Source organism: Gopherus flavomarginatus, chromosome 18 (genome assembly GCF_025201925.1).
Source record: "Gopherus flavomarginatus isolate rGopFla2 chromosome 18, rGopFla2.mat.asm, whole genome shotgun sequence".
Classification (NCBI taxonomy): domain Eukaryota; kingdom Metazoa; phylum Chordata; order Testudines; family Testudinidae; genus Gopherus; species Gopherus flavomarginatus.
In genome coordinates, this window is record NC_066634.1 from 24,389,989 (window position 1) to 24,403,223 (window position 13,235).

General features: G+C 66.9%; 3 protein-coding genes across 3 annotated transcripts; all 3 read right to left on the reverse strand.

Annotated features, from left to right (window-relative positions):
* Window positions 1-428: 428 nt before the first annotated feature.
* Window positions 429-3,637, reverse strand: LOC127037137 (rho-related GTP-binding protein RhoU-like). Its single transcript, XM_050928636.1, has 3 exons — window positions 3,396-3,637; window positions 2,579-2,637; window positions 429-2,037 (listed from the first exon to the last, which is right to left on the reverse strand). The coding sequence occupies exons 1-3, from the start codon at window positions 3,616-3,618 to the stop codon at window positions 1,591-1,593; spliced, it is 729 nt and encodes a 242-aa protein (XP_050784593.1). The 5' UTR covers window positions 3,619-3,637; the 3' UTR covers window positions 429-1,590.
* Window positions 3,638-5,465: 1,828 nt separating this feature from the next.
* MIA (MIA SH3 domain containing) lies at window positions 5,466-8,588 on the reverse strand. Its single transcript, XM_050928692.1, has 4 exons — window positions 7,198-8,588; window positions 6,517-6,650; window positions 6,022-6,132; window positions 5,466-5,730 (listed from the first exon to the last, which is right to left on the reverse strand). Exons 1-4 carry the CDS (start codon window positions 7,319-7,321, stop codon window positions 5,707-5,709), a joined length of 393 nt encoding a protein of 130 aa, XP_050784649.1. The 5' UTR covers window positions 7,322-8,588; the 3' UTR covers window positions 5,466-5,706.
* A 300-nt stretch (window positions 8,589-8,888) lies between these two features.
* Window positions 8,889-11,567, reverse strand: SNRPA (small nuclear ribonucleoprotein polypeptide A). The gene is made up of 6 exons (XM_050928618.1): window positions 11,470-11,567; window positions 10,976-11,148; window positions 10,687-10,863; window positions 10,216-10,389; window positions 9,661-9,749; window positions 8,889-9,484 (listed from the first exon to the last, which is right to left on the reverse strand). The coding sequence occupies exons 1-6, from the start codon at window positions 11,540-11,542 to the stop codon at window positions 9,325-9,327; spliced, it is 846 nt and encodes a 281-aa protein (XP_050784575.1). The 5' UTR covers window positions 11,543-11,567; the 3' UTR covers window positions 8,889-9,324.
* Between the last annotated feature and the right edge of the window lie 1,668 nt (window positions 11,568-13,235).

The following is a 13,235-nucleotide window of genomic DNA, read 5'->3' on the forward strand; positions in this document are numbered from 1 at the left end:
CTGGCTCCCTCCCCCCCGGCACACAAGAGCTGTTCCCCCCACCCAGCCCAGGGCACTGCCCTCCCTTCCTGCTCGAATCACTCACCCACCCTGGGCAAACACAGGGCGGCTGGTTATCAGGGAACCTGCTGGCTCTCAGCCCCCGGGCCTTCCCCAGGGGTGGGGCAGGAGGTAGCACCGAGAGCCCTGGCCCCCCCAGCTCTTTCCAAACCTTGGGCCTTAGCCAGCCCCCGCACGGCCTAGGGCAGCAGTGGTTCCCCAGACCCATGCTGAGCCCTGAACTGAGCTAGGCTGAGGCCGTGCCCAGTGACATGGGCACTAGGTTCGGGGGAGGGGGCTGTAATCCCCCCTACAAAGCACTGATCGACCCCCCAGTACTCGGCTTCCCCCCCCGAGCAGCTCCCGGGGGAGCTCCCACAACGTTTGTACCAGGGAAAGAAACTTTATTGGTTCAAGACATTAAAAAAAAAGAAAGGACAGACGGACGGACCCCTGGCTTTGCCCAGGGTTATCACAACAGCAGATGACAAACTGCCACCCCCCCCCCACACCCCCAGGATCAGGAACCAGCACCCCTGGGACAGAGCTCGGGGCAGTTACAGGGGTAAGGGGCAGTTCAGCAACCCACCCCGACACGCCCCTTGGGCGGGTGCCCGCAGAGCCCGCAGCCCTCCACCCCGCTCCCAGTGGGAGGGCACAGGACTCCCAAGGGCACAGCTGGCTTGGAAGGGGTTAAGGCCTTGGGAGGGGGTGAAAGGGGGATTTGTCATGGGGTCCCCGTGCCACGGGGTGGGAGGGGACCCCTGGCCAAACCCCCATTCGGCCAGGGATGTTTTTATACTAGTGCAATCGTAGTAGTGGGTGGGGGAGGGCCCCGAGCGGGCGCAGCCCCCCAGAGACCAGCCCCCGCAGCCTGCCCCGCACGTGGGAACTCCAGTCTGCAGCTACAGCTGGCTCTGACCCTGCCTAGAGACTGCTGGGGGAGGGAGGGCCTGGCTGAGCGCCCTGCAGTATGGACACCCCCGTGCCCTGGCCATTCCCTTCCACAAAGTGCCTAGCGAGGGGGAGGATTTAAACCCAGCCGTGGGGCTGGGCCAGTCGGGGGGGCTGGTTCTGCCCCTTCCCAGTCCAGCGGTGTGACCCTCCTGCAGGGGTTCACTCCCTGCCCCGTGCAAACCAAAATCCTCTGCAAAAGGGACTGTGCTGGGGGGATCCTCCCCCATCCCTGGACAAGACAGACTGTCCTGCAAGGAGGCAGCTTGAGGGATGAGATTCTGGCTCTCCCCACAGCGGGGAACCAGCCCCTGCTTTGAATTCGGACCCCCTCGATTGGGGAGGCCATGCAGACCGGCAGCCCAGGAGCACAGCCCACATGGGCATGGGTGGGGGAGTCTGGAGCCCGGCACAGCCACCCGCACGGCACGGGGCCTGTCTCCATCCCGCCGGCAAACACCCAGTTCAGCAGCCGCCCGGAGGCTCTTGAATCCACACCTGGATCGAGTTGTCTGTTCTCAGCCCAGCCCCCCACGCTCCGGAGTGCCCTTCACCCCCCAGCTGGAGGGTGGCCCCAGGGGACACGAGGGTGGGCAGCTACCGCACACAGACGTACTTCTTCCACCAGGCCTTGGAGAGCGTCCGCACCTTGCTGGCTGTGCTCCGCGCCCGCCGGCTCCGGGCCTCGGCATGCCGCAGCCCTGCCAGGATGGCTGTGTCGAACACCTCCTTGAGGTTCTGCTGGGTCAGCGCCGAGCACTCCAAGTAGCCCACGGCCCCCACTTTCTGGGCCAGCGCCCGGGCCGCCAGCTCGGCCACCGGCTTCTCCCGGCGCCGGGCCAGCTGGATGAGCACCTGGACGTCCTGGCGCAGGTCGCACTGGGTGCCCACCAGCAGCAGGGGGGCAGTGGGGCAGAGCCGGCACAGCTCCGGCACCCACTTCTCCCCCACGTTCTGGAAGGAGGTGGGGGCCACCACGCTGAAGCAGAGGAGGAAGATGTCTGCCTTGGGGTAGCAGAGCCGCCGCAGCGTGTCAAACTCGTCCTGGGGGGAAGAGGAGGGACAGCCCCCAGTGAGTGCCTCCAGCCACTCTCAGCTGGATCCCCGGACCCGCCCAGCCCCCAGCCTGGGGGGAGGGGTTGTCCCGGTGTCCCTGATATGGGGGCTGGGGCCCAAGGAGAGAACCAACTTCCTCAGGGCCACACCTGGAGACAGAGGTGGACCTGGAAATAGAGCCCAGGAATCTGGGCTTCCAGCTCCCTCGCTCTAACCACTAGAACCCACTCCCCGCCCAGAGCAGGGACAGAACCCAGGAGTTCTGGCTCCCACCGCCGCCCCGCTCTACCCACTAGCCCCCACTCACTTCCCAGAGCTGGGACAGAACCCAGGAGTCCTGGCTCCCAGCCCCCCCGCTCTACCCACTAGCCCCCACTCCCCTCCCAGAGCAGGGACAGAGCCCCAGTGAACAGGGGGCCACAGGGGCAGAGCTGGGCAGGTTCGTTACTTTGCCCAGCACCTCCGGGCGTGCCGGGGGTTTGAACAGCGGCTCGGAATGGGTTAAAGGGAGCTCCCAGCTGGCTCTTACCTGCCCCGCTGTATCACAGAGGTGCAGCCTCACGGGGGCACTGTCCACCTGCACCACGGCTGCAAGGGGAAGAGACTGTTACCCCTGTAGCAAGATGCTCCCCCACCCCGGCCCCAGGGACATTACGCTTCTCAAAAGCAGGTCAGTGGCAGAGCTCCCTCCCCCTCTCCTCTTACTCTACGCCCCGCCTCCAGTGGTGGGACAGAACCCAGAAGTCCTGTCTCCTAGCCTGCCTTGCTCTAACCACTCCGCTCCACCAAGCCAGGGATAGAACCCAGGAGTCCTGGCTCCCAACCTGCCCTGCTCTAACCACTAGCCCCCACTCCCATCCCAGAGCTGAGGAGAGGACCCAGGAGTCCTGGTTCCCAGCCCCCACTGCTCTAAGCACTAGCGCTCGGCCACCCCAGTCGGGGAGAGGACCCAGGAGTCCTGGCTCCCAGCCCCCACTGCTCTAACCACTAGCCCCCCTAGCCAGGGATAGAACCCAGGAGTCCTGTCTCCTAGCCTGCCTTGCTCTAGCCACTAGCCCCCACTCCCCCCCCAAGCCAGGGATAGAACCCAGGAGTCCTGGCTCCCAGCCCCCACTGCTCTAACCACTAGCCCCCACTCCCAGCCAGGGATAGAACCCAGGAGTCCTGGCTCCCAGCCCCTGACACTGGTCTCCAGGGGAATAAGGGGGGGTCCCATTCAGGGCAGCGCGACCTCCGGGGGGAAGGACCGTGCGCCCCAGGGAGCGGGAAAGCCCTTGGCAAGTGCCCGGGCCGGGGCAGCGCGGCTGGAGACGCCGGGCGGGCGGGCGGCGGCCCGCGGGCCCTACCCGAGAAGCGGTCCAGCGCCGTGGGCACGTAGCGGGCCGGGTACCCGTTGGCGCTGTAGCTCAGCGCCAGGCTCGTCTTGCCCACGGCGCCGTCCCCCAGCAGGACGCACTGCAGCTCCGGCGCCCGCTCCAGCTCCAGCCCCAGCCCCAGGCCGGGCGCGGGCCGGTGCGGGGGCACCGGGGGCGCAGGCGGGTACCCGGGCAGCAGCGCCTGGGGGGGCATGGTCCGGCCCGGGCTCCTTGCGGGAGCTGCAGGGTGCCCGGAACCGGCTGCGCCCTGCCCCGCGCCGGCCTTTATAGCCCGGCTCATTTCCATAGCCCCGCCCCTAGCGGGGGGACACGCCCCGCACACTGGGGGAGGTGGGGCACAAGGGGGGGAGTGGTGTCCCTGCCCAGACCCTGAGAATCCCGCTCCCCCTGCCCAGGCGCTCCAGGGACCCTGGCTGAGCCAGGCACATGCTGGGCACGGGGCACCTGTCAGCCTGAGCCCCAGTGCTCCCCCCCGGCCTGCCCCACCTGGCTGATTGCGCTGTGTGAGCCCATTTGTCACTGCTGCCCGGCCCCAGCCCGGGGCCACCCACCCCCCTGTCGCGCATTAATAGAAACCGGTCCCTCTCTGCTGAGGAGCAGGGTGGGGGTCTGCCCTGAGCCCCCCGCCCAGCGCCTTTGGGACACCGCCATGGAGCGTGTCTACAGGGCTTCGCGCCGCCTCCATGCACCAGGAGCACAAGCAGGAGGAAGCCGGGCACGTGTGCACAGAGCAGCACCTGTTACTGGACCCAGGACACAGCACGGGGGCGACTCCAGGGCCCGGGCCCAAGGGCTCCAGGCAGGGCCCTGGCTTCAGCGAGCTGCTTATTGGCTCTGCAGTTCCACAACCAGCCCTAGCGCCAGCTGCCAGAGAGCTCCAGAGCCGGAGATGGGGGGAGGTCTCAGCACCCAGCCCAACAGGGCCCTGGTCTGGGTCAGGGCAGCGGGGAAGACAGGGGGCTGATTTTGGGGTGGGGGTCCCGGCTGTTGGTCGAGTTCCTGGGTGCTACCATCACACAGACAATATATCTACAACCGCCCCCCAGTTTTTGGCTGCCTTCCAGATTTTGCAAGGTGAGACCCATGCGCTCCCCCCCCCCCCCCCCAAGTTCCATTAGCCCTAGGGCACAGGAAAGGCACCAGCGGAAGGGAAGCCCCCAGCTTCGCCCCAGGGCTCCAGCCTGCTCTCAGCCCCCAGGCCAAGACCCGAAGTGGGGACCTCCCGGCTTTGCTGCCGGTTGCAGCTTCGCTCGAGGGCGGGAGGTCCAGGTGGCTGCAGGCGGCGCAGATCTGAAAGGTCCCAGCCAGCCTGGCCTACAGCAGCAGCCCCTCGGCTCTGATGTTCGCTAGCCCCCCAAGCCCCCCAGGGAATTAGCAGTGCAGGGGCTGACAGCCTCTGCCCCAGGGCAGCCCTAGGGAGACCCCCACATGGCCCCTGCCCTGAGCTAGAAGGGACCTGCCTCCGGGTCTCCTTCAGGCACTGCCTCTGCTGAGCTGGCTGGCTACCCAAACCTCCCCAGGGCAGCACTCGCTTTTCTGCTTTCACTTTGAGCAGGCAGGTGAGAAACCAGCTGCCCCCCATCGCGCAGCCCAGGATCAGAAATCCCCCTCCCCACCCAGGCCCCAGCACCACACCAGGCATGGGCACAGTGCATGGCACAAGCAGGGCGGGATGGCAGAGAATCTGGGGCAGGGTGTACGAAGGAGATTTCTATTTCCAGCCTGCTGCTCCAGGGGGAGGACGCTGCCACAGCCCCCAAACCCAAGGGGGAGCAGCAGTGGGCGAAGGGGGGGAACAGGAACATTCCCAAGTGCCCCCACCAAGCTGGACACTGGAAGGAACCTGCCCTTCACCCCCAGAGCACCCCTGGGGGCTGCCCCCCCGAGCCAAAAGGGACTCACTTTTCAAGCCAGTCAGGTGGACAGCTGGCCTGCACCAGCGAGAAGCCAAAGCAGCTGCAAACAGCCCCCACCCCACCCAAAAGATCCACTCCCCCTGCTTCCTCCCCAGTGAAAGACGGGGCCAGCAAGTTTGCTGCAGGGAGGCTTTATTTAGGAGTGGCTGCAGGCAGAGGGTGGTGAGAGCAAAGCTACAGGGAGTTGCCCCAGGACACAGCCCCTAAGGCAAGAGGGGGGTGTTATTGCTACAGCAAAAGGAAATTCACTCCTGCCCCCAGGGCTCTGGAACAGCAGCAGGACCTGGGCCAAGCACTGGAGCCACGGTGGCCAGCTGGGGGTGCTGGGAGCCGAGCGAGGCTGGCAGCGGGGGCCGAGGCAGAACTCACTGGCAGGAGAAATCCCATTGCTGGAAGGGAAGAGAGTACAGGGATCAGACATGGCCAAGGGGAGAGGGGAAGCTGAGGTGGGGCTGGGAGGTTAGGCTGGGAGCCAGGACTCCTGGGTTCTATCCCCAGCTCTGCCATCCCCCCAGTCTCTCCCCCTGTCTCAGGGGCTCAGTGCCCTAGGCATGGAGCAAATATGCCAGCCAAGCCAAGGCCAGTCGCTCCGCGTGCTGTGAGTGCTGGCAGCTCCTGCGGTGTGGGGAGCCCCCCCCCGCCATACTTGGGTGCCCACCTGCTGCAGTTCGGCTACTCACATCAGTTTTGACCTCCACCTTCCCCGGCTTGAGGTACTGGCTCTCCTGGACCACGCTGCTGGGAAAGAAGCCCAGGCGGGCAGGGTGCTCCCCATAATAATCCCCCTGCACCTGCAGGGAGGAGATCGGGAGGCTTACGCTGGGGTGCCAAGACCCCTGACATCAGCCCTCCCCGACAGAACTGCAGCCTGGGCAGGGAAACTCCCCCTCTCCATGGACCCCCCCTGCCCTGCTGGGACCAACCCCCCAGGACCTGAGACCCAGCAACCATCACACAGGAGCCCACCAGCCTGCAGAGGGGCACCGGGCTGAGATGGGAACCGGGGCTGGGACTGGCCTGGCCTGGTGATTTGGGAGTGCGGGGGTCAGGCCCAGCCCTCTGTGTGGCCCTGGCTCCTGCTCCGCCAGGGGCATGATGCCCGGGCAGGGGCTGATGCCCCAGCAGAGCCGAGGGAGCCGTTTTCTGAGCTCCAGTGCCCGCCTCCAGCCACTCACGCTGCCACCCCAGAACAGCCGGCCACGGCCCTTCAGCTTGGAGAAGACGTAGACGACCTGCCCACGCTGGATGGGGATGAAGCGGCAGTCGGGGGCGATGTAATCCTGCACGGCCACCGCAATGGAGATCGGATCTGGAGGGGAGACAGAGGGTCATTCCCTAGGAACAGGCACTGCACCTCCACCAGCACCCCCCTGCCCCAGAGAGGGCCCTGCCCTGCCCCGCCCCATCCCACTGCCACACCATGGCCCTCAACCCCCATGCCTGCCCCGTACCACCCCTCAGGGCACAGCCCTGCCCCCCAGCACCGACCCCCATGCAGCCCCGTGCCACCCCTCAGGGCACAGCCCTGCCCCCCAGCACCGACCCCCATGCAGCCCCGTGCCACCCCTCAGGGCACAGCCCTGACCCCCAGCACCACCCCCCATGCAGCCCCGTGCCACCCCTCAGGGTACAGCCTTTCCCCCTAGCACCACCCTCCCATGCAGCCCCGTGCCACCCCCCAGGGCACACCCCTGCCCCCTAGCACCACCCCTCAGGGCACAGCCTTGCCCCCTAGCATCACCCCCCCATGCAGCCCCATGCCACCCCCCAGGGCACAGCCCTGCCCCCCAGCACTGACCCCCATGCAGCCCCTCGGCCTTGGCACTGCCCCCAGCCTCCCCCCCGGGCACACTTACGGCTGCAGTCAGCATCCGCACACAGCTTCTTCTCCGCCAGCTTGCCCAGCTGCCGGCCCCCCTGCAGCAGCCCCAGCAGGGCACCCAGCAGAGCGGCCCAGGCCCAGAGCCGGGTGTTAGCCATGGTGGGCGAAATGCAGCCGCCCCAGGCTCAGACTGTCCACGCAGGGAGGGCAGCTTGGCCCAGCTGTTTCTAGTCACCGCCTGAGCCATTTTCGGAGATCCCGGAGCAGGTACCGCATTGGGCAGAGCATGTGCCGATTCATTCGGCAGGGGGCCCTTTGGCAGTGCTGGGCCTTGCCTGGCACTAGGGGGCGCCCTTCCCCGAGTGGAGGCTGACCCCTGGGCAGCGCTGGGGGTGTCGTGCTGCCGATGGGTGACCCTGACACCTGTCGGGGGGGACCGCGCTGCCAGGAGCAGGGGGCACCATGCTGCTGCAGGTACCAGGTTTTGGACAGAATATCGGCCCTGCGTCCTGACAATTCCAGCTCCCCCAGCCCAGACACCAGTCGGGGCAATGCCATTCTCTGGCTTTGTGGCTCTCCCAGGATAGGGCTGGTTGCCTCTGACTGCGTAGCGCTGCTGCTGCACGGCCCACCCCCGAGGTGGCTGCATGTCCACAACAGACAAGGAGTCTTCAGGCCAGGCCACACAGAGTGAGAGAGGAGGGGAGACAGAATCCCATCCCCAGATGCAGTATAGCCAAGTCACCAGCTTCGAATTCTCTGCCCCCTTCCACTCCGCTTTTTAAATAATCCAGTGCCACAAACGCAAGCCAGGAGCAAGGGCGAGCGGGGCCGCTGCTGACGCAGGGGCCGGCTCTCAGGTAACATACTGGCCCCATTGTCCATGTCTCTCTACAGCTGAGGCCCACAGAAGGGGCAGGACCCCACAGAGAAGGGGTTGAGAGAGGGGCACTGTCAAAGCCCTCCCACCAGCCCCGTGTCGGAAGGGAAGCCAGGAGGGAAGCCCCCTGAAGCCCCCCCAGTTCAGAAGCTCCTTGTGGCAGCGGTGGGATCCTCCTGAGCCAGATGGCACCAGGTCACTACGTGGCACAAATACTAGCTCCCGCCAGCGGCAGTGTCCTGGGCTCTGAGCTCATGCTCTGCGACTCAACACATTAGACTCGGCCCCGCCGGGGGGCTGCTAGGAAGCACCTGACCCCCCAGCACCTGCAGGGCTCCTCTCAGCCAGCCAGGGGGTGAACAGACTAGCTCTGAAGCCAATGGAGGAGGTAGGCAGCCACCTCTGGGGTAGAGGGGGCACCCTGGTAGCCAAAACCCAGCCACTGGTGATTCCTCTGCCACTCTGGAGGCACAACCCTTCCCAGGCACCCACTTCGCTGTGTTCTCTCCCAGCATGCAGTGCTCCATCCAGCAGTGCATCCTGGGATCTCTAGGCTCTGTATTATAGAAGACAGGGACAATCTACTCAGACCAGACAAGCGCCCCCAAAGGCTTCTCAGATATTGGTGGGGTAAGCCCAGAATTCAGCACTTTCACAATCACTGGGCTGGGAATAATTCCCTTCAGCTCCTGCCAATGCCCCGCCCCTGCCGGGGGCATGGCTCAGAGCCATATCTCAGGACACAGGTTAAAGGGAATGAGACTCCCCCGTGGAGAATCCGCCCAGTTGATTTCACCCCACCCCACTGGGGATCCCAGCGAGGAATGGGCCAGCCGCGTCACAGGGAGGTCACAAAGGGAGCTTTTATTACAGAACAGAAAGCGCCAGGTGCAATGTCTGAGCAGCAGACTCTGGGTACAATGCTTCAGAAGGGCTTTAGCTGCCTCTAGCCGCCCCCACCCCCTGTACCAATCATCCCACCACGAACCAGCTCCAGGCTCGTCGCAGACACAGGGATCACCAGCTGGCGGCGCTCCAGAGTCACCTACCCACTCTGAGCAGCAAGGCAGCATGGTGTGCAGGGGAGACGCAGGTTGGACGCTTCCTCGCCGGCAGTTCACAAGGTTCTGGGGAACAGGGGAGTTTGGGGCTGGAAATCCGGCTGGCCCTGAGGACGGACTTACCTTCCAGGGAACTGGTAAAAAACGGGGGAATCGGGTTCAGAACAGACACTAACTGGGGCAGTGGGAAGGGGCAGTTCTGGGCCTGGGTTGGGGGGCTTCACTTCTTGGCAAAGGAAATCTTCATGGCGTTGCTCTGTGTGATCTTGAAGCCCTGGAGGGCATCGCGGGCGGCTCCAGCCTGCACCTCGTTATCGAACTCCACAAAAGCGATGTCGTGCCGCCCGGGCACCAGCCGCACCTCCTTGAACCCTGGGAACCTGGGGGAGCAGGACCCGGCTGTTAGAGGGGACAGGCCCCCAGATCACTCTGGCACCCGCCCCCCTCTGTTGGCCTCTCAAGCATCATGCTCTGCGCTCTCCCAGACCACCCACTTCCACCAAGGTTTGACAGACCCCCACTCGGCCCTCCCGACTCCCTCAGGGCCCACACTCACTGATTGAAGAGCATGGACAGCATCAGCTCGTTGGTCTCCTCAGGCAGGTTGGTAAGGAAGAGGATGTGATTGGGAGGGTTCTCAGAGAGCTGCAAGGGAGAGCGAGCAGGGGTCAGGATGGGAGCACAGACACTGCGAGCGCTGCCTGGACAGGAGGGCTGAGAACCCTGCAGGGCAGCTCCAGCCAGACGCACACAGCAGAGGCGGCACCCAGGCCAGGCCACCCTCCCTTCCCCTGCCAGGGCGAGTGCCCCCTGCTCTCCACGCAGAGGAGTCCCCTGGGACTCAGCATCTCTGGCTTCTCGGCTGAGGCGAGCAACAAGCCGGGGGGGTGGGAAGGGACCCTCACCCCTCAGGGAGATGTCCCACACAAGCTCATGAGTTCTTTTCTGCTCCCCACTGGAACCAGTACCTTGGAGTGGAAAGGCCCTGTTCCCCCAAGCCCCACCCCCAGAGGGAGCTTTGCCCCACACAGCTGAGTCCAGTCCGACGTGGCCACTGCTACCTGCTGCCGGAAAGGAGCCGAAGCCAGGCTAAGCTCTGTCATATACTCACCGGCTGGGTAGGCGGCATCTGGCCAGGCATCATCTGCTGAGGGGGCATGGCCCCTGGCGCGATTCCTCCAGGAGTCATGCCAGGTGGGGGGATCATACCCGGAGGGGGCATGTACGGAGGCTGGCCTGCCATGTGGTGCATCATGCGGGGGTTCTGGTTCATTGGCGGCATTCCCTATAGGGGGGAGAGAGAGCCCAGCTTCACAGAAAGATCCTGGGCGCTGACCTGCCCTGGAGTCCTCGGGGGCTGCCTGGGCACAGTCCTGGCATTCACATCAGAGCCCGCCGCTGGCCGCAGAAGCTAACCACAGCCGGCTGGGGCCAGCGGACTCAGGCCGGCTCCCGAGAGCAGCCTGAGACAGACCATGCCGGTTGCACTAGGAAAGGCTCCCTCAGGCCCCAAGCTCCAGCTGTCAACCAGCCCCTGCCCTAGGGCAGCGGCCCAGGCAGAGACGCTGCTCACGTTACTCACAGGGACAGCTCCTTGCACTGCAGCTGCCACAGGAGCAGCTGCCCCAGGCATCTGTTTCTTGACGACGGGTGTCTCTGGGCCCTTAGGCTTCCTCTTCTCCCGCTTGCGGTCACGCTCCACGTAGGTGCCTTTCATTTTCGAGATGATGTCGGAGTCCGACTTGGCATACTGGATCCTCTGGGGGTGGAGAGAGCTCGTCAGGGGGAGCACGACGGAGCAGCGGCTCAGGCAGTTCCAACAGCTCTCGCCAGTCGGCCTCCCCCAGCCCAGGCCGGTACGCAGCACTCACCATCGGCTTGTCGTAGAAGGGGAACCCCTGCATGGACCTCAAGGCGTTGGTGGCGCTGCTGATCTCCTTGAAGATGACAAAGGCTTGTCCCCTCATCTTCAGGCTCCGGGACACCAGGATATCCAGGATCTGGCCAAACTGGGAGAAGATGGCGTACAGGGATTTCTTCAGCTCTAGGAGAGAGAGCCGGAGCATTAGGTACATGGAGCAGACAGACACAGAGCTGTGCCACTACGAGGAGCTGGACGCAGACCGGGCGACTCCTGCTGCCTCGGACAGAGGCGCTCACCGCCCGCACCAGAGAGCAGGAGTCACTTTTATCCCTCCAAAGCCCCCAGTCCTCCTCAGCCAGACAGCAACAGGCAAGCAGGAGTGGGGGCTGGGAGAGCGAGTCCTCCCGACACTCCCTGGCTTCCCTGCAAAGCGCTGGGCTCCAGCGCAAGCCCCTTAGCCCAGCCACCCTCCTCGCCAGCTCCAGACAGGAACTTGCTCACCATCCTTCTTGATCTTCTCATTGAGGTTGTTGATGTAGATGGTGTGATTGGGGCGGGTTTCCGGGACGGCCATCGTCCTTATGGCACAGCGGGGTCTAAGGAGAAGAGACGGGAATGGAGGTGAGCGCGCAAGGGGGAACCGGCTGCAGGGGGTCACGGTCTCAGAAGATGCCCAGCGCGCCCCCAGGGCGAGACCAGCCCGAGGCGCTGGAGGCTCAGGGGCTAATCCCACCCAGAGCGCCCGCAGGCCCAGACGCCACGCTCAGGGGAGGCAGCTTGTGGGGAGGGTCTGGGGCCAAGACCGGGGGGGGCAGCAGCCTGGGATCCAGGGCACAGACCCCCCCCAACCCCAGGGGAGCCCCCCAGCCGGTCCCCCAGCTCCTGCCACGGGCTCCCAGCCGGGCCCCCCCCAGCCCCAGGGGAGCCCCCCAGCCGGTCCCCCAGCTCCTGCCACGGGCTCCCAGCCGGGCCCCCCCCCAGCCCCAGGGGAGCCCCCCAGCCGGTCCCCCAGCTCCTGCCACGGGCTCCCAGCTGGGCCCCCCCAAGCCCCAGGGGAGCCCCCCAGCCGGTCCCCCAGCTCCTGCCACGGGCTCCCAGCCGGGCCCCCCCCAGCCCCAGGGAAGCCCCCCAGCCGGTCCCACAGCTCCTGCCACGGGCTCCCAGCCGGGCCCCCCCCAGCCCCAGGGAAGCCCCCCAGCCGGTCCCCCAGCTCCTGCCACGGGCTCCCAGCCGGCCCCCCCCCCAGCCCCAGGGGAGCCCCCCAGCCGGTCCCCCAGCTCCTGCCACGGGCTCCCAGCCGGGCCCCGCCCCGCGCCCCAGGGGAGCCCCCCAGCCAGTCCCCCAGCCCCTGCCACGGGCTCCCAGCCGGGCCCCCCCCCCAGCCCCAGGGGAGCCCCCCAGCCGGTCCCCCAGCTCCTGCCACGGGCTCCCAGCTGGGCCCCCCCAAGCCCCAGGGGAGCCCCCCAGCCGGTCCCCCAGCTCCTGCCACGGGCTCCCAGCCGGCCCCCCCCCAGCCCCAGGGGAGCCCCCCAGCCGGTCCCCCAGCTCCTGCCACGGGCTCCCAGCCGGGCCCCCCCCAGCCCCTGCCACGGGCTCCCAGCCGGCCCCCCCCCAGCCCCAGGGGAGCCCCCCAGCCGGTCCCCCAGCTCCTGCCACGGGCTCCCAGCCGGGCCCCGCCCCGCGCCCCAGGGGAGCCCCCCAGCCGGCCCCCCAGCTCCTGCCACGGGCTCCCAGCCGGTCCCCCAGCCCCTGCCACGGGCTCCCAGCCGGGCCCCCCCCAGCCCCTGCCACGGGCTCCCAGCCGGGCCCCCCCCCCAGCCAGTCCCCCAGCTCCTGCCACGGGCTCCCGGCCGAGCCCCGCCCCGCCCCCCAGGGGAGCCCTGAAGGGGCGCCAGGCCCCGCCCCAGTGGGGGAGGGGGATACAGGCTGACCCCCCCCGCCCCGTAGGACCCGGATGTGGGAGCTCCGGGGGGCGGGGCCCCGCACAAGCCCCGCCCCCAGGAAGGCGCCGGTAGCTCCGGCCCCGCCGCCCCCCCGCCCGGCCATACTGGGTCACACAGGCCGGGCGCTGCCCCCCGGCCCGGTCCCCCCCGGCCCCGCGGCCCGATGGCGCCGCCCCGCCGCGGCCCCTCACCGATGGAGTCCGCAGGCCCAGCGCCGCCCGCCGCCACAGGAGCCGGCCGAGAGACGACCCCGCCCACTGTCCGCGCGAGCCAATCACGAGGAAGCAGCAGCGAACGCATGAGCCTATAAAAGGGCGTCTCTCC